The following is a 20,671-nucleotide window of genomic DNA, read 5'->3' as shown; positions in this document are numbered from 1 at the left end:
CGAAGGCACGTTCTACCGGAGTCGAAAAAAAAGCTTTCCGCGTCTAGCCCCGCCCTCTGAAGAGGTGTAAGGTCATTGCCGTCGTGTGTGATTGGCTGGTGTTTTTTTGTGGCGCGTCGAGGGAAATACGGAGTTCCCGCCAGATATCCAGAGCGTGAGAGAGCTGCGCCGTCTATCAAGTGGGTGAAGTCGCCATGGCCGATATATACGAAGCGCCCCGGGTCCGGATTAATACCAGCATGCTAGCCCAGTATATGGGCAGGCCCGTGTGCTTCGTGGGGCGAGTAGAGAAGGTAATGAAATCCTCAGAGCGAATAGGTTTAGTCATATCTGGTAGACTTTACTGGGCCACCACAGAAAAGGATGTAAAGTTACATTCTGGGCCTCAGTGAAGAAGAGACCTCCGAGGTCCCCCAAGACTTTTGGCCTAATATGGTGGCATGCATTTTTCTCATTAAACTACTTGTTAATGTATTGTATAAAATATTAAGATTGTGCGCATGAAACATGTTTTCCCCTGTGTTATTATTATTTTATATATAAAGGGACGTACTAAACAGCATATTGGGGATGATGGGATGATGGGATGATTGGCTGCAATGTTCAGCACTATCAATAGGTGTCAGTATACTTTTGACACTCATGGTAAATCAAAGTATGTTCTTTTTGGTAGTTCTTGATACTAAGTTGCAACGAATACATTGCAAAAAGAAGCTGCAAATGTTTAACCGTTTACTTGCTGAAATATATACAATTTTATAACGGAATCATGGTAAATTATATAGAAATAATAGAAACATTTTAAGTAATCAACATATTGATATAATATGGTACATGTATGTGCAAACACCATATTTTACCTGTTTTGATTGGCACAATATGGGAATATATATTATTATTATTTTTACATGGGGATTATGGGTGGAATATTATAGTTTCACATGCCAAGGAACATATTTGACCCATTTCTGATAAGAATATGGGAATATTATTATTTTTACATGGGGATTATGGGTTGAATATCATGGTTACAGATGCCAAGGAACAAATTTGACCTTTTTCTGAAAGGAATATGGGAGTATTATTATTTTTACATGGGGATTATGGGTGGAATATTATAGTTACACATGCTAAGGAACACATTTGACCTGTTTTTGATAAGAATATGGGTATAATTATTTTTTTACATGGGGATTATGGATGGAATATTATAGTTACACATGCTAAGGAACACATTTGACCCATTTTTATAAGAATATGGGAGTATTATTATTTTTATATGGGGATTATGGGTGGAATATTATAGTTACACATGCTAAGGAACACATTTGACCCATTTTTATAAGAATATGGGAATATTATTATTTTTATATGGGGATTATGGGTGGAATATTATAGTTACACATGCTAAGGAACACATTTGACCCATTTCTGATAAGAATATGGGAATATTATTATTTTTACATGGGGATTATGGGTGGAATATTATAGTTACACATGCTAAGGAAAACATTTGACCTGTTTTTGATAAGAATATGGCTATAAATACTTTTTTATATGGGGAATATGGGTGGAATATTATAGTTACACATGCTAAGGAACATATTTGACCCATTTCTCATAAGAATATGGGTATACTCATTTTTTTACATGGGGATTATGGGTGGAATATTATAGTTACACATGCTAAGGAACATATTTGACCCATTTCTGATAAAAATATTGGAATATTATTATTTTTACATGGGGATTATGGGTGGAATATTATAGTTACACATGCTAAGGAACATATTTGACCTGTTTTTGATAAGAATATGGCTATAAATAATTTTTTACATTGGGAATATGGGTGGAATATTATAGTTACACATACTAAGGAACACATTTGACCCATTTCTGATAAGAATATGGGAATATTATTATTTTTACATGGGGATTATGGGTGGAATATTATAGTTACACATGCTAAGGAACATATTTGACCCGTTTCTGATAAGAATATGGGTATAATTATTTTTTTACATGGGGATTATGGGTGGAATATTATAGTTACACATGCTAAGGAACATATTTGACCCATTTCTGATAAGAATATGGGTATACTCATTTTTTTTACATGGGGATTATGGGTGGAATATTATAGTTACACATGCTAAGGAACATATTTGACCCATTTCTGATAAAAATACTGGAATATTATTATTTTTACATGGGGATTATGGGTGGAATATTATAGTTACACATGCTAAGGAACATATTTGACCTGTTTTTGATAAGAATATGGCTATAAATATTTTTTTACATGGGGAATATGGGTGGAATATTATAGTTACACATGCTAAGGAACACATTTGACCTGTTTTTGATAAGAATATGGCTATAAATACTTTTTTATATGGGGAATATGGGTGGAATATTATAGTTACACATGCTAAGGAACACATTTGACCCATTTCTGATATGAATATGGGAATATTATTATTTTTACATGGGGATTATGGGTGGGATATTATAGTTACACATGCTAAGGAACACATTTGACCCATTTCTGATAAAAATATTGGAATATTATTATTTTTACATGGGGATTATGGGTGGAATATTATAGTTACACATGCTAAGGAACACATTTGACCCATTTCTGATAAAAATATGGGAATATTATTATTTTTACATGGGGATTATGGGTGGAATATTATAGTTACACATGCTAAGGAACATATTTGACCCGTTTCTGATAAGAATATGGGTATAATTATTTTTTTACATGGGGAATATGGGTGGAATATTATAGTTACACATGCTAAGGAACATATTTGACCCATTTCTGATAAGAATATGGGTATAATTATTTTTTTATTTGGGGATTATGGGTGGAATATTATAGTTACACATGCTAAGGAACATATTTGACCCATTTTTGATAAGAATATGGGAGTATTATTATTTTTATATGGGGATTATGGGTGGAATATTATAGTTACAGATGCTAAGGAACATATTTGACCCATTTCTAATAAGAATATGGGTATAATTATTTTTTTACATGGGGATTATGGGTGGAATTTTATGGTTACAAATGCCAAAGAACACATTTGACCTGCTTCTGATAAGAATATGGGAATTTTATTATTTGTACATGGGGATTATGGGTGGAATATTATAGTTACACATCCTAAGGAACACATTTGACCTGTTTCTGATAAGAATATGGCTATAAATAATTTTTATATATGGGGATTATGGGTGGAATATTATGGTTACACATGTTTAGTACCTTATTTAACAAGTTTCTGTTAAGAATATGGCTATAATTATTTTCTACATGGGGATTTTGGGCGCAATATCAAGGTTACACATGCCATGGAACATAATTGACCTGTTTCTGATAAGAATATGGGTAAAATCATTTTTCTACATGGGGATTATGGGTGGAATATTATGGTTACACATGGCTAGTGATGTATTTCACTTGTTTCTCGTAAGAAAATGGGAATGATTAATTTTTTTCATAGATATTATGGATACTATGATATGATTGCATGTGCCATGTAACATATTTGATCTATTTCTGTTAAGAAAATGATTATAAATGTTTTTCTACATGGGGATTATGGGTGAATTGTCATGGTTACACACCCTTAGTAACATATTCGACCCATTTCAATTATGTTCCATGGCATGTGTAACCTTGATATTGCGCCCAAAATCCCCATGTAGAAAATAATTATAGCCATATTCTTAACAGAAACTTGTTAAATAAGGTACTAAACATGTGTAACCATAATATTCCACCCATAATCCCCATATATAAAAATTATTTATAGCCATATTCTTATCAGAAACAGGTCAAATGTGTTCCTTAGGATGTGTAACTATAATACTCCACCCATAATCCCCATGTACAAATAATAAAATTCCCATATTCTTTTCAGAAGCAGGTCAAATGTGTTCTTTGGCATTTGTAACCATAAAATTCCACCCATAATCCCCATGTAAAAAAATATTTATAGCCATATTCTTATCAGAAACAGGTCAAATATGTTCCTTAGCATGTGTAACTATAATATTCCACCTATTATCCCCATGTAAAAAAAATGAGTATACCCATATTCTTATCAGAAATGGGTCAAATATGTTACTTAGCATGTGTAACTATAATATTCCACCCATAATCCCCCTGTAAAAATAATAATACTCCCATATTCTTATCGGAAAAAGGTCAAATTTGTTCCTTGGCATCTATAACCATGATATTCCACCCATAATCCCCATGTAAAAAAATATTTATAGCCGCATTCTTATCAGAAACAGGTCAAATGTGTTCCTTAGCATGTGTAACTATAATATTCCACCCATTATCCCCATGTAAAAAAATATTATACCCATATTCTTATCAGAAATGGGTCAAATATGTTACTTAGCATGTGTAACTATGATATTCCACCCATAATCCCCATGAAAAAAAATAGTATACCCATATTCTTATCAGAAACAGGTCAAATATGTTCCTTAGCATGTGTAACTATAATATTCCACCCACGATCCCCATGTAAAAAAAAAATATTATACCCATATTCTTATCAGAAATAGGTCAAATATGTTACTTAGCATGTGTAATATTCCACCCATAATCCCCATTTAAAAACATTATTATGCCCATGTTCTTATCAGAAATGGGTCAATGTGTTATTTAGCATGTGTTACCATGGTATTCCACCGATAATCCCCATGTAAAAAAATATTTTCAGCCATATTGTTATCAGAAATGGGTCAAATGTATTCCTTAGGATGCGTAACCATGATATTCCACCCATAATCCCCATGTAAAAAAAATGATACCCATATTCTTATCAGAAATGGGTCAAATGTGTTATTTAGCATGTGTAACCATGATACTCCACCCATAATCCCTATGTAAAAAAAATGAGTACACCCATATTCTTATCAGAAATGGGTCAAATATGTTACTTAGCATGTGTAAGTATAATATTCCACCCATATTCCCCATATAAAAAAGTATTTATAGCCATATTCTTATCAGAAATGGGTCAAATGTGTTCCTTAGCATGTGTAACTATAATATTCCACCCATAATCCCCATGTAAAAACATTATTATACCCATATTCTTATCAGAAATGGGTCAAATGTGTTCCTTAGCATGTGTAGCTATAATATTCCACCCATAATCCCCATGTAAAAAAATATTATACCCATATTCTTATCAGAAATGAGTGAAATGTGTTCCTTAGCATGTGTAACTATAATATTCCACCCATGTAAAAAAATATTATACCCATATTCTTATCAGAAATGAGTGAAATGTGTTCCTTAGCATGTGTAACTATAATATTCCACCCATATTCCCCATGTAAAAAAATATTTATAGCCATATTCTTATCAAAAACAGGTCAAATGTGTTCCTTAGCATGTGTAACTATAATATCCCACCCATAATCCCCATGTAAAAAAATAATTATACCCATATTCTTATCAGAAATGGGTCAAATATGTTCCTTAGCATGTGTAACTATAATATTCCACCCATAATCCCCATATAAAAATAATAATACTCCCATATTCTTATCAGAAATGTGTCAAATATGTTCCTTAGCATGTGTAACTATAATATTCCACCCATATTCCCCATGTAAAAAAATAATTATACCCATATTCTTATCAAAAACAGGTCAAATGTGTTCCTTAGCATGTGTAACTATAATATTCCACCCATAATCCCTATGTAAAAAAATGAGTATACCCATATTCTTATCAGAAATGGGTCAAATATGTTCCTTAGCATGTGTAACTATAATATTCCACCCATAATCCCCATATAAAAATAATAATATTCCCATATTTTTATCAAAAACAGGTCAAATGTGTTCCTTAGCATGTGTAACTATAATATTCCACCCATAATCCCCATGTAAAAAAATAATTATACCAATATTCTTATCAAAAACAGGTCAAATGTGTTCCTTAGCATGTGTAACTATAATATTCCACCCATATTCCCCATGTAAAAAAATGAGTATACCCATATTCTTATCAGAAATGGGTCAAATATGTTCCTTAGCATGTGTAACTATAATATTCCACCCATAATCCCCAAATAAAAAAATAATTATACCCATATTCTTATCAGAAATGGGTCAAATATGTTCCTTAGCATGTGTAACTATAATATTCCACCCATATTCCCCATGTAAAAAAATAATTATACCCATATTCTTATCAGAAACGGGTCAAATATGTTCCTTAGCATGTGTAACTATAATATTCCACCCATAATCCCCATGTAAAAAAATAATTATACCAATATTCTTATCAAAAACAGGTCAAATGTGTTCCTTAGCATGTGTAACTATAATATTCCACCCATATTCCCCATGTAAAAAAATGAGTATACCCATATTCTTATCAGAAATGGGTCAAATATGTTCCTTAGCATGTGTAACTATAATATTCCACCCATAATCCCCATATAAAAATAATAATACTCCCATATTCTTATCAAAAACAGGTCAAATGTGTTCCTTAGCATGTGTAACTATAATATTCCACCCATAATCCCCATGTAAAAAAATAATTATACCCATATTCTTATCAGAAATGGGTCAAATATGTTCCTTAGCATGTGTAACTATAATATTCCACCCATAATCCCCATGTAAAAAAATAATTATACCAATATTCTTATCAAAAACAGGTCAAATGTGTTCCTTAGCATGTGTAACTATAATATTCCACCCATATTCCCCATGTAAAAAATGAGTATACCCATATTCTTATCAGAAATGGGTCAAATATGTTCCTTAGCATGTGTAACTATAATATTCCACCCATAATCCCCATATAAAAATAATAATACTCCCATATTCTTATCAAAAACAGGTCAAATGTGTTCCTTAGCATGTGTAACTATAATATTCCACCCATAATCCCCATGTAAAAATAATAATATTCCCATATTTTTATCAGAAATGGGTCAAATGTGTTCCTTAGCATGTGTAACTATAATATTCCACCCATAATCCCCATATTAAAATAATAATACTCCCATATTCTTATCAAAAATGGGTCAAATATGTTCTTTAGCATGTGTAACTATAATATTCCACACATATTCCCCATATAAAAAAGTATTTATAGCCATATTCTTATCAAAAACAGGTCAAATGTGTTCCTTAGCATGTGTAACTATAATATTCCACCCATATTCCCCATGTAAAAAAATATTTATAGCCATATTCTTATCAAAACAGGTCAAATATGTTCCTTAGCATGTGTAACTATAATATTCCACCCATAATCCCCATATAAAAATATTAATACTCCCATATTCTTATAAGAATGGGTCAAATATGTTCCTTAGCATGTGTAACTATAATATTCCACCCATAATCCCCATGTAAAAAAATAATTATACCCATATTCTTATCAGAAACGGGTCAAATGTGTTCCTTAGCATGTGTAACTATAATATTCCACCCATAATCCCCATGTAAAAAAATATTTATAGCCATATTCTTATCAAAAACAGGTCAAATATGTTCCTTAGCATGTGTAACTATAATATTCCACCCATAATCCCCATATAAAAATAATAATACTCCCATATTCCTTTCAGAAAAAGGTCAAATTTGTTCCTTGGCATCTGTAACCATGATATTCCACCCATAATCCCCATGTAAAAATAATAATATTCCCATATTCTTATCAGAAATGGGTCAAATATGTTCCTTAGCATGTGTAACTATAATATTCCACCCATAATCCCCATGTAAAAAAATAATTATACCAATATTCTTATCAAAAACAGGTCAAATGTGTTCCTTAGCATGTGTAACTATAATATTCCACCCATATTCCCCATGTAAAAAATGAGTATACCCATATTCTTATCAGAAATGGGTCAAATATGTTCCTTAGCATGTGTAACTATAATATTCCACCCATAATCCCCATATAAAAATAATAATACTCCCATATTCTTATCAAAAACAGGTCAAATGTGTTCCTTAGCATGTGTAACTATAATATTCCACCCATAATCCCCATGTAAAAATAATAATATTCCCATATTTTTATCAGAAATGGGTCAAATGTGTTCCTTAGCATGTGTAACTATAATATTCCACCCATAATCCCCATATTAAAATAATAATACTCCCATATTCTTATCAAAAATGGGTCAAATATGTTCTTTAGCATGTGTAACTATAATATTCCACCCATATTCCCCATATAAAAAAGTATTTATAGCCATATTCTTATCAAAAACAGGTCAAATGTGTTCCTTAGCATGTGTAACTATAATATTCCACCCATATTCCCCCATGTAAAAAAATATTTATAGCCATATTCTTATCAAAACAGGTCAAATATGTTCCTTAGCATGTGTAACTATAATATTCCACCCATAATCCCCATATAAAAATATTAATACTCCCATATTCTTATAAGAATGGGTCAAATATGTTCCTTAGCATGTGTAACTATAATATTCCACCCATAATCCCCATGTAAAAAAATAATTATACCCATATTCTTATCAGAAACGGGTCAAATGTGTTCCTTAGCATGTGTAACTATAATATTCCACCCATAATCCCCATGTAAAAAAATATTTATAGCCATATTCTTATCAAAAACAGGTCAAATATGTTCCTTAGCATGTGTAACTATAATATTCCACCCATAATCCCCATATAAAAATAATAATACTCCCATATTCCTTTCAGAAAAAGGTCAAATTTGTTCCTTGGCATCTGTAACCATGATATTCCACCCATAATCCCCATGTAAAAATAATAATATTCCCATATTCTTATCAGAAATGGGTCAAATATGTTCCTTAGCATGTGTAACTATAATATTTCATCCATATTCCCCATGTAAAAAAATAATTATACCCATATTCTTATCAAAAATGGGTCAAATGTGTTCCTTAGCATGTGTAACTATAATATTCCACCCGTATTCCCCATATAAAAAAGTATTTATAGCCATATTCTTATCAGAAATGGGTCAAATGTGTTCCTTAGCATGTGTAACTATAATATTCCATCCATAATCCCCATGTAAAAATAATAATATTCCCATATTCTTATCAGAAATGGGTCAAATGTGTTCCTTGGCATGTGTAACTATAATATTCCACCCATAATCCCCATGTAAAAATAATAATAATATATATTCCCATATTGTGCCAATCAAAACAGGTAAAATATGGTGTTTGCACATACATGTACCATATTATATCAATATGTTGATTACTTAAAATGTTTCTATTATTTCTATATAATTTACCATGATTTCGTTATAAAACTGTATATATTTCAGCAAGTAAACAGTTAAACATTTGCAGCTTCTTTTTGCAATGTATTCGTTGCAACTTAGTATCAAGAACTACCAAAAAGAACATACTTTGATTTACCATGAGTGTCAAAAGTATACTGACACCTATTGATAGTGCTGAACATTGCAGCCAATCATCCCATCATCCCATCATCCCCAATATGCTGTTTAGAACGTCCCTATATAAAGCACCATCATATTCCGTAGCGCTGTACAATGTAGCATGGTCCTCTAATGTTTTTTTTTTCACATAGTATATCAGTTTGACTCTTCTCGGCGTTTATCTTCCCTCAGGTTCACCCCTCCGGAGCATCCTTTGTATTGTCAGATGGAGCTGGTAAAAATGTGACCGTTGAGCTTTCTGAACCAGTAAGTATAAGAAGCATTTACCTCTATATACTGACAGATCAGGGACTGCTTTTTCCCGTCCGGCCTGTGTATCCGCACCTGCCTCTCCTAACTGTTTTTGCTGCTGTTACTTAGGAGTTTCTTAAAATATTAGTGAGGCAGGTGGATAATGGGAGAGCCTCCTAGCAGAAATGGACTTATACAGTGAGGGACTTCACCAAGAAATGTTTACGGTCTGGGTCTTTACAGCAGGGAAAACTGGCACACTAGATGGGGTGAGCGGTTATCTGCCCTCAAATGTTCTTTACTTTTTCTGCCCAGGTAGTGTGTACTGATAACTTTGCATTTTTTGGTACCATCTAGTTGGATGAAGAACTTTCAGGAGTTGTTGAAGTTGTCGGCAAGGTTACTCCAAAAGCAACAATAATGGGTGTCTCCTATGTCCCATTCCGAGAAGACGGAAACTCTTTTGGTGAGTACACTTTAAGCCTACTGTTGCCTTCATTACTCGTTTGCCAACCTTCTCTCGGGTGTCTTTATGAATGTCACAGATTGGAGACCAAGTTGTAAGCATAGGTTTTTCTGTATTAATGTAGCATATTCCTGTAAATAGAACATTTACCTTGGACTTTTCTTATCCTCTGTTTTAGATCTGGCACTCTATGATGAAGCTCTGAAAATAATTCATGAATTTTCCCAATTCTACCCGTTTTGAAGGATTTGAGCAGTGTCTAGTCTAAAAACGAACAAAAAAAACACCTTATAGCATCACATGGAATAATGTGACATTCAAAGTTGTTGGCCAGGCTTTCAGCTCGATCATAACAAAGGGCTGGTTACATAACAGGTCTGTACTCTGGTTCATCTGTGTCGTTAATGAAATGCATATCGCGCTGCAGGTTTTGTAAGATCCCTGTCCCTATTTTATTTCCTGCTATTAGTTTCTGGAAGCTGTTTCAGAGATGCACTTAATTGTTCCAAATAACTTAATCTAGCGTGTCAGCTATAACTATGTATTGAGAACTGTTATGAATAGTTAAAAGTAGAGATGCTGTACAAATGTGTGAATTTGTTCAGCCCTTACCTATATGATGAAAAAGCATTTTTCTTCATGTGCAGCGTAAGATGCACTGTATATTTTCACTATCTCAAGTACTTCTGCTTAGTTCTGATTTTGAGTTTTCTCAATAAAATAATTTTGTAAATGTGTTACAGTAACATGTTAACAGTTTTAGCAACACCACATTTTGTATACCTGGAGACAAAGAAAGAAAACAATAATACCCCGTTCAAGTCTGTCCTTAAACGTTGAACGTGCTGCTGAATAAGAAAGGAATAGTCCCCTTGCATATATGGTGGAGCAGCACCCATCCCCCCCCCTCCGACTATAGCTGCTGTCAGTGACATTGAAAACTGGGCATAGGTCTTTTCTGTTAAAAACCAAGACCCTCAACTTATTAGCTCTGAGAATCCTTAGACAGACACGACAGGGCCTGTGAATGCTTAAAGAACAAGGAGAACATAAACCGATCAGCCATAACATGGCAACCAGCCTAATATTGTGTTGACCCAAAACAGCCCTGACCCATCGAGGCATGGGTTCCACCGGACCTCTGAAGGTGTGCTGTGGCATCTGGCACCAAGCCGTTAGCAGCAGATCCTAAGCGAGGTGGGGCCTCCATGGATGCATCCTGGTGCCATGTGTTCTCCAGGTAAGCGGTGCCCACGCACCCGGCCATCCAAATGATTTAAAAGAATGTGATTCATCAGACCAGGCCAACGTCCATTGCTCTGTTGTCCAGTTCTTATGCTCACGTACGTGCCCATCATAGGTGCTTTTGACAAGGGTCAGTATCTATACCCAGACTGGTCTGCGGCTACGTTAGAACACACAGTTTGTGACACTTTTCCATCAGAACAAGCATTAGCTGTCAGCAATTTGAGCTACAGTAGCTGCTCTGTTGGATTTGCACACAGGATGAGCCTTCAGCCCGTGTATCAATGATCCTCGACCTGCAGCCCAGGAACACCCCGCACAAGCTGCAGTTGTTGAGAAGTTCTGACCCAGTCAGCTAGCCATCGCAATTCGGCTCTTGTCAATGTGGCCTAGATCCTCACACTTGACAGTTTTTCCTGTTTCTACCACGTCAACTTTGAGGATAAGATGTTCACTTGCTGCCCAATATACCCCTCCCACTGACAGGTGCCATGATAAGATTATCATTGTTATTCACCTGCCAGTGGTCATAATGGTATATAACAGTCACTGGAGACTGCACATTCCATCAACATGCCTCTGGAGGACTTTCCGAGAGCATCTGTGTAAATAGATGTTATGAAGCTTTATGTTTACATTACTAAATGGAGATTACACAATAAACCTTTATTGCACCAGTTAAACAAATGCACTACAAGGAGCTTGAATGTGACTATTTAAGTTATGCCAACACTACAGTTTAGATGATCATATGCTTTCCAGAGGTTGGGCAACGTTTAACTTATCAGTTTAGTCAAGGTATCCACCTTCAATATGTATACTAAATGACAACTGTAATTCAACACATGAATAATTCTTAATGAATGCATGTTACTGGCTCAAAAAATACCCCGCTCTTTACATGTATGAAAAGATATTTTAAAAGTGGGAGGGACAAAATATTGGACAATCCAGAAGAAAATGTTAAAGGCAGGCGATGAGAGTGGTGAATCATGATCAGAGGGGTGTATAAAAAAAGGTTTTAGAGCAGCTGTTCCCGTTCACGGCTGGACTGTCTCTGCAGGGACTAAGTTTCCGGTTGTATCTAGCTGCATACATTTGCAGGAGCAGGCGGACACTGGGCATTCCGTATGGTCCCTAAAACAGAAACAACGGCAAATACTTTACAGTCTGTTTATAAATGTGCCAATATCCCGTGACAAAGGTTTTGCACCCGTAGAGGCAGTAAGGCTACACACAATATCTGATTTATTCCAATTGAAGTGCTGGCAACATAATGGTGTATCTTTTGTATATAATATAATAATATATTATAATATAACCCGAGTTAGCCTGGACAACTGCACGTGGCACCATATCATAACATACAGGCAAATCCATGAGTCCACGTAGAGAATGAGGATTTACTAGTCTTTACGCACAGTACACTAAGTCCTCACCTGAACCAACTTAGCATATGTCCAGCATGGCCACCGTGTCGGCAATTGTGGCACCAAGTGAACCAGTTGTTAAACTGGGCAACTTTCTTCTCTTTGCTCAGGTCCACCTTCTCATCAGACTTTGATGCTCCTTGGAATGAAAGGGTTAATAAACAGGTTTTACATCACGTGCCCCATTTGCAACAACATTTCAATTAATATAAAGCTGGCAAATTGTAAATGAACTTCTAGTTCCTGGCACTGGGAGAGTGAAAAGTTTTAATTAGGGCTCTGCAATCCTCAAACTTCGGACAAACAGAACCGTGAATGAAATAGGGGCAAAGATTTTAATCAAATCCAACCCTGTATCAGAAAACAGATCAGTCCGTGCACCCATGACAAATATACTTCACTCTCAAACTACCTCACCAGCTACCCAGCCCCTGCTCCCCACTTTCTATATCGGGGAGAAGCACTAAAATAAGAAAAATATGGGGATTGTATTCCTTAAGTCACATACACACAGTATGGATTTGATGGCCTACCATTTCATTTTTTGTGGAAGATTTGTCTACGGTCCATTCTGGGAAGATATGGTTGGATAATTTAAAGACAAAAACATAAGGGGAAATGTTTTAGCAGTAGTCACCTGGGCTACTGGAGACAGGATTCCCCATATTGATGAGGCAAAGAGCGCAGCGGGGGAGGGGCTTGCGACATCCAGGGCAGCTGGTAAACTTTGACTTGGTAGGCGATCCACTGACTCCATACTGACTGAATCCCCGGCCTTGATGAGGAACTGATGAACAACTGTATGAGATGGATTTCCCGCAGAAGTTACAGCTCACAAACACCTAAACAGAAGTATTGGGTTTTTAGGCTTAGTGGCTGCGGTAAAACGTTAATAAATAACACCCTAAGCAATCTAAAAAGTAGGTCACCAACATGTCACGCCTTTGTTGGAAGACACGTTTTACATGTCCAGCATTGTCCCCTTTGGGTTTGTGAATAGTTTCTTTTTAAGGTCTTAAGCACAGAGCTGAGATGCTAAACTGCTTGAATTGTAATTTAAAGTATTTGTTCCCAATCACCTAAGGATTCGGGGATATACTTCCGTATACATCTTGCTATTTCAAAAACCGGCCAAAAGAATCTAAGGGAGGTGCACAGGGTGAGGCCCTCTCTCCATCTTGGATTGCCGTTGTATAACCCCGGGTCTAGGGACACACTTCTTACTAACCTGTGCCAGTGGCTTGGAGCTGGGATCAAGCTTACTACGATGTATATCAAACTCTGCTCGCTTGTGCCAAAACCTCCATGCATCAAGGAGATTCCTGTAATTCTCTATCCAGTACTGAACTCTCTCATCCTTAAGGACATCAGGAAAACCCTAAAAAAAACAAAAAGTCAGAGTACATTGTTTCATTAAAAATACTCAAGCGTATAAAACCTGAGCAACAACTTACTCACGTAATTACGATCAGAAAACGTCCAGCCAAGTCATAAGAAATATTGAAAGTGTTATGGAACTAGAATATATCAGCAAGAAACGCTTATTGCTTTAATGAATATAAGCTGGCCTCGACCAATAAAGGGTTACACCTCACGCAGATACGTGAGAGACGCAAGTAGCAGTGTATTCAGTTATCTATATTTTACTAACCGCAAGCGCCATCTGGCTATATCTAGTTGCAGGAAAGTATCTAATATTTGCTTCTAACTGTTTTCTGCCTTTCTGCCTATTTCCGCATAGTTTCAGGATTAACCAATTAATAAGCTTTACGTAACCTGACATCCCTCTTTCCGGACACTATATAATCTATAATATAAACAAAATAAAGCAGAGTGATTTTGGACCTGACCCAGAGTGTGTCGTGTGTCTTATTTCTCTCTCCGTGCACGTACATTTATATTCACATAATTTGGAGCAGTTCAACAATTGAAGAAAGGCTTTATTGAAAATGTAAGCTTATACTTGACTTAGCAAGAATTATTACGGTGAGGGGGGGAGCACACAATATAAGGAAGGATTGAACCCTGCATCGCTTTGCGCATAATCACAAAGCTATACAAAATGGCCAAAATAATGAACTGGCTGAAACTAACCTGCAGCATGCAGTAGCTTGCCGTCTGAACATCACCAGTTCTATCCACATAACTTTCCATCAGATCAACGCCATCTTTCGTCAAGCCAGTCAGCAAAATCCCTTCAAGGTTTCCAGATGCCTTCATTTCATTGGTGAGCTTTTCGACGTACCTATTTAACTTGAAATGTTTGAAACACAAATTTTACTTATACACTAGTAAAATAAAGAGCAGTAAGTATGTTGTAGAACATATCAAGGGACACAAGATTAAAAGACTTGCCTACGAGGCAGGTATTCTAAAACGTTAAAATCGGCAATTGTTTGCACTACTTTAACACACAGACTTACCTGCGTGTCATTAAGGAACAAGCAAGCAAAGGCCACTCGATCCCTCACTGCCATGGTGTTCTCATACTGAAAATAAAAGGCATGCAAACATTGCATATGCTTAGTAGTCAAACTTTTTTTTGTCTTTCCGGCATGTTAAGCAATACAATAAAAGCAGGCTGTTTCAGCGCTATACCTCTCATAGTTATGCTAACAGGAATTGTAAAGAAATGACAATTATAGAAATAAAATAATTGAAACTTACCAGAACTCCATCGTAAATACCAGGCTCACTGGTTAGAAAGGCAAACATCACACAAAGGTAAGGGTTGTTGAGCTGCAGTCTAAGGGAGCTGCACATTTCTCTCCACAGAGAGTTCTTCTCTTCAGTATACCCGGACAGTGCCATCGCTACGACGTTGAGGTTCAAATCCGCTGTGAATACCACAATGTTAATGAGCATAGGTAGAAATGAAGAAGAAAAAAAAAAGAGGAAAGGGGAAAAGGAGAATGAACACCGGCTTCGCTCTCCTGCCAGTTTTGGTTCCTCAGTGTAGCCAATCACTGTGCAGAAAGACCTCCTACTGATATTACATGGGGGGCTCAGATTCCCTGGGTATATTGCAGAGAGGTTGGCAGAGCTGGTCGGACTCATCTCCAAAAAACGGCACAAGAAGTTGCTAACCTTTTCCTGTAGACGCTCCCTTATTTAAGATCTGTATCGCACGCCGAATATCTAAATTGAACAGAGCAACGGCAGCAGCTCTCTCCCACTCTCCTTCCTGCTCCAGTGAGTTCAAAAAAGGTTCCATGTTGGAGTCCGTTCCCTTCTTCCTCCAGCCGCACAGCTGCAGAGCCAAACACCTCTCCTCGCTGGCATAGTGCACCACATCAGCGGGTCTATCGGAGCCAGTCCAGCTGTGCCTGAAACTTTCCGATGTGCCTTTAAACAAGAAGATCTACTTTAGAAAGCAAAACTCCAAGTAAATTTCTATGTCTATGTAACAACTCTGCTCCTTGAAATCATTGTAGAAGTAACCAAAAAAAACCCAAACAATAAACTGGCACTAGCAGATTTAAACAAAAACACGCCTCAAATGATTTTATACACACGGATTAGCTTTTATTTAAAATATACAGATAATATAAAATAAAACTGGAGTGTCGTATGGGTTTTTTTTTTGTTTTTTTTTACATTTTGGAGAAGACGTGGTTTCAATACTCTTACCCAAGGATGCCTTCACTATTGCCTTGATGCCAGCATACACCAATGACCCCTTGTTGATTTGTTTCTGCTCGAGATCTTCAGCGTACTGTTTCATAAGTATGGTCGCGTATAGGAAAAAGAGCAGATTAAAAAAGTTCTTGTTTTTGAAAGAAAAAGCAAATATTGTCCATTAAAATAACATGAAATGGATGCGAAATACAGCGCAGAGAGATGGGTTCTCTGATCCAAGTTTAAGTTTAAAAGGCAAATTGATCGTTAGAAAGCCCTTTTGCAATTATGTTACAGCTAGAAATATCCTTGTTTCCCATGAATGCAGCTAATTGGCCGCAAACTTTTGAACAGTATGGTATATTTTTTAAATTCCACATAAATATTAATAGAGGTGCCGGATTCACAGATACTACAGATATATGTTTTGTACATGACCCACAAAATATTTAGTTTCAAAGAATCAAAAAGGAGTATCTGTCAAGTAGCTCTCTGGCTTAACGCTGTAATTTAAAGGTGCTGTTCTATCTTAGAAACATTATTCCTACTACTGCTGAATGGCCAGCACTTTCCCAGAAATATTTTTATTAGGTTACATTTTTCCTTCTTATATTTAGGCAACCTTGTCATGCGACACATGATATGTATTAATAAGATGTCATCCATAAAACAACCATTTCATAAAGTTAAACATTTAGATGAAATTATACAGTAACAGATCTGTTGCCAAGTTGTTTTTTTTGCTTAAAGGGGAACATCTACCTTTTTTTTTTTTTTATATAAATAAAAAAGTATCAGATTAACCCCTTAAGGGCTAGGGTTATATCTTTCGGCAACTGTAATTTCCAACTGTCTTACTTAGTGTAACCACTCATGTATATATATGTAATAAAATAAAGGATATAATGCAGCGTGTACCAGAGGGACTTCAGCTGGGGGTCTTCATTCCCTGCCAAGAGGTGATTCCGCCAGACCTGCTCAGTATCCAGACCATACCGGGATAAGGCTCGCAGTCTCATTTTAGTAGCTATATCTCTGTCTAAAGAGCTGCCTTTGCCTTCCTCCGTGCATTCGTATAACTGTCTGCTGCAGGCCCACATTAATGATGTTGTGGGGCTCCAGGCTAAAGAAATCCTCTCAAACACAGTGAAGTCCGACATGGACCTGTTGGGAGAGACAACGACCATTCGATTCTGACTGGTTGGGTGCCAAGCAAAGGACGCAATGTAGTTTTCACAAGGCTGGACACTTCTTTCAATGATAGTCGGTTCTGTTTCGTCTCCAATTGGTGTCGGAGTGTGCTGCATATCGTATAGTCGAATTATATTACTGTCTCTGGTTAAGGTAGCAAGCAATCCTGTTCTTGTTGGACACCAAGCTACTTTACTCAGTGGCTTTGGTTGTTCTGTTAGAGTCAAAACTGGCTTTTCAAACTTCCGGAGGTCCCAGATGGCTACTTGCCCTTCAAAGAACGAAGCAACTCTGTCATGGAAATGTGGATCCACGGTCACCCCTTGGACAGCTTTTGTATTTACAAACATTTTCTGATTTGTGTTTCTTAAGTCAAATATAGCCAGGTTGCGGTGCATTCCAGCTAAAAGCAGTTTTTGATCCCTCGGAAGCCAGCAAAGGGAGAGACATGCGTCATTCTGTCCCAATTCATAAAGCGGCTTGGTCACCACTCCACAACTTTCACTGTCACCAGCTGAAAGTCTAACTTTCTCCACCGGAACTGCCACATCAGGAGTGTATTTGCTGCTTATATCCCATATTAACACTGAGAAATCTGCCCTGTGTTTATCTAACCCGGCCGCAAGCCAATTACTATCAAGGGGATTCCATGCTAAGGTGTTACACTGCCGTGCGTGCTTCGGGACAAATTCCTTTCCAATCAAGTCTTTACATTTGGAGTTGTGATCCTGACCAAGACTAGTAAGAACAATTCGGCCGTTGGCCTGTCCAACCGCCAGGAGACATTCAGGGTCATACTTGGGATACCAGGCAACGCATTTCATGTAAGGGGTATCCGAATTTATAGCTAGCAACGTGGCCGTGGTTTCCTCAGACAGACGCAGGGAGCCAGCTTTCAATTCAGAGCTTGTGCTGGCTGTTGACTCAATGTGGTAAAGGCTAAGCTCCGAATCGCATACAACAAACCTGTCCACGTGGTGGGGAGCCCACAGGATGTCAGGCTTGGACCCACTCATTCTTCCAGCGTTACAAACCAATGCCTTTGAGAACTATTTCCAGCAATAATTCTGAAACAGAACAAACAAGTTCTCATTAATGGGCCCACCCAGAATAAGTATCCTAAAAGAACAGAAATCCGTATGACAAATTGTTTAAAAGTATACTTTCCACGGGGCAAACACCCTTTATACTACAGTATTATCTCCAGATAGCATTGCTGTCCTTGGCAGTTCTGTAGGCTTTGAGGATTGTAGTTGAACACTCATGGTATCCACCATAGGTCCCCAAAGTCACAATAAAATCCACTTCCTTCTTCCACTCACACGGTTGTTTCCAAAATACATTTCCGGTCCGGCAATTTAAACAAACACGTGACTGATCACTCGTACTCATCCATCTGCCGCTTTACCCGTCAACCTACCTTAAAATAACGTGAGAGGCGGCCACACACCTCAGATGCATAAACAATACAATCGGATCTATGCAAATACATACATAATGCTTGTGTTAAATGGATACGTTTCATTATACATATTCTGTAATGGAAACACGTATTGGACGCTATAGGCTATAGTAACATTTATAAGACATTCCCCAGAAGAATAATCACTTCTAACATATTTATATATAGCTTAAAATACACATATTTTCATTATATACAGCTATATATATATATATCTATACATAAACACACACATATATATATATATATATATATATATATATCACACACACATACTATATACACACACTATATACATACACACACGCTATATATATATATATAGTATGTATATATAGTGTGTGTGTATAGTATGTGCCTATATATATGCAATACTCTTTTTTGTTGTTTTTGACATGGTGTCTACTGGAGTAAAACAGCTGCCCAGCCTGCATTAATATATTTGTTTTAAAGTTAGGGGATCTCAACCTGATTCTTATAAGTGTTTGTACAAAAAAACCTAAAAGAAACCACTCGCTCCAGGAGTAGTGAAAACATTGCTGTGGGTAACAGTATTGCCGGGGGGAGAAATTAGAAAATAACTTTACATAATGTGTAAAAAGGGTTTAGTTTTTTGGACAGAGATCCTGAACATTCCATGGTTACGCGACAATAACGCGTGAACAGAAGTAGTTCAGCGGATTTCACGTCGTTAAGGCTCACACGTTTACGTTCCGGTTACACATAAGAGCCGAATGTACACTAGACAGGTGTCTTGGGGCCGCTGAGCTCTTGGCGCCCAAGGGCTGCGGATAACATAGCCCCCTACCATTAATATGACACCCTTCATCTCCTGACGTCGCTCTTCGGTCATCAGGTGACTTATCCGTCATCCGGATGGTCCTTCCGGCACCTCGTACCGAATGCCGCCGGAAGAATATTCTTCAGTACAGCGGGCGTGGTTGAGACTTGTGGCCCCGCCCACTTGTTTTCCTTCTTCTATACACTATCCGGTGTCACAGTAGCACGGGGTGAGCGGCCTGCCTTCTCTTACAGAGCGGGAGAGAGTCTGCGCACTTCACAATATCTCAATGATTTTATAGAATAAATCAAAAGAAATGACAATTCTTTTTTGCAAGAGTCTACGAGAAGGCGTTTATCAATTAAAACGCGTATTTTGGTCTCCTGTAGCATCTTAAGAGTTAACTCTGATATAACTGGGACCTGGATAGTTGTTTTACACATCATCTTATATTTAGCTCCGTTTTGTTAGAGCAGACAGACATGAAGTACCTGGTGTTTATATATAAATATCTTATATATATATATTTATATATATATATATATATATATATATATATATATGTATATATATACACACACATATATATATATACATACACGTATATATACATACACGTGTGTATATATATATATATATATATATATATATATATATATATATCGTATTTGCATGAATATAAGCCAAGGTTTTTTCAGAGCAGGAGGCAGAGTGGCATGCCTGGGGGGGCAGATGTGCAGAACTGTGGGGGCAGGCTGGC

General features: G+C 36.7%; 2 protein-coding genes across 2 annotated transcripts; one reads left to right on the top strand and one right to left on the bottom strand.

The window, feature by feature from the left end:
- Nucleotides 1-82: 82 nt before the first annotated feature.
- Nucleotides 83-10,938, top strand: RPA3 (replication protein A3). Its single transcript, XM_053467707.1, has 4 exons — nucleotides 83-293; nucleotides 9,659-9,733; nucleotides 10,076-10,184; nucleotides 10,363-10,938. The coding sequence occupies exons 1-4, from the start codon at nucleotides 195-197 to the stop codon at nucleotides 10,425-10,427; spliced, it is 348 nt and encodes a 115-aa protein (XP_053323682.1). The 5' UTR covers nucleotides 83-194; the 3' UTR covers nucleotides 10,428-10,938.
- Nucleotides 10,939-12,080: 1,142 nt separating this feature from the next.
- Nucleotides 12,081-20,063, bottom strand: MIOS (meiosis regulator for oocyte development). Its single transcript, XM_053467676.1, has 11 exons — nucleotides 19,939-20,063; nucleotides 17,382-18,735; nucleotides 16,490-16,585; nucleotides 15,947-16,204; nucleotides 15,527-15,696; nucleotides 15,283-15,348; nucleotides 14,954-15,112; nucleotides 14,088-14,237; nucleotides 13,497-13,701; nucleotides 12,869-12,998; nucleotides 12,081-12,566 (listed from the first exon to the last, which is right to left on the bottom strand). The coding sequence occupies exons 2-11, from the start codon at nucleotides 18,682-18,684 to the stop codon at nucleotides 12,470-12,472; spliced, it is 2,634 nt and encodes an 877-aa protein (XP_053323651.1). The 5' UTR covers nucleotides 18,685-18,735; nucleotides 19,939-20,063; the 3' UTR covers nucleotides 12,081-12,469.
- Nucleotides 20,064-20,671: the final 608 nt, after the last annotated feature.

This window comes from Spea bombifrons, chromosome 5, assembly GCF_027358695.1.
Source record: "Spea bombifrons isolate aSpeBom1 chromosome 5, aSpeBom1.2.pri, whole genome shotgun sequence".
NCBI lineage: Eukaryota > Metazoa > Chordata > Amphibia > Anura > Pelobatidae > Spea > Spea bombifrons.
Note: the sequence above shows the minus strand (reverse complement) of the source record. Positions and strands in the feature narration are given on the sequence as shown.

Excerpts from the sequence above, each read along its gene's own strand:
- RPA3 (XM_053467707.1), top strand. The coding sequence starts at position 195 with ATGGCCGATATATACGAAGCGCCCCGGGTCCGGATTAATACCAGCATG. Across the intron at positions 294-9,658 it reads TCGTGGGGCGAGTAGAGAAG|GTTCACCCCTCCGGAGCATC; the intron begins GTAATGAAATCC and ends ATCTTCCCTCAG. Across the intron at positions 10,185-10,362 it reads AGAAGACGGAAACTCTTTTG|ATCTGGCACTCTATGATGAA; the intron begins GTGAGTACACTT and ends CCTCTGTTTTAG.
- MIOS (XM_053467676.1), bottom strand. The coding sequence starts at position 18,684 with ATGAGTGGGTCCAAGCCTGACATCCTGTGGGCTCCCCACCACGTGGAC. Across the intron at positions 15,349-15,526 it reads GTATTTACGATGGAGTTCTG|TATGAGAACACCATGGCAGT; the intron begins GTAAGTTTCAAT and ends TTTTATTTTCAG. Across the intron at positions 12,999-13,496 it reads TCCTGTCTCCAGTAGCCCAG|GAGCATCAAAGTCTGATGAG; the intron begins GTGACTACTGCT and ends TTTCATTCCAAG.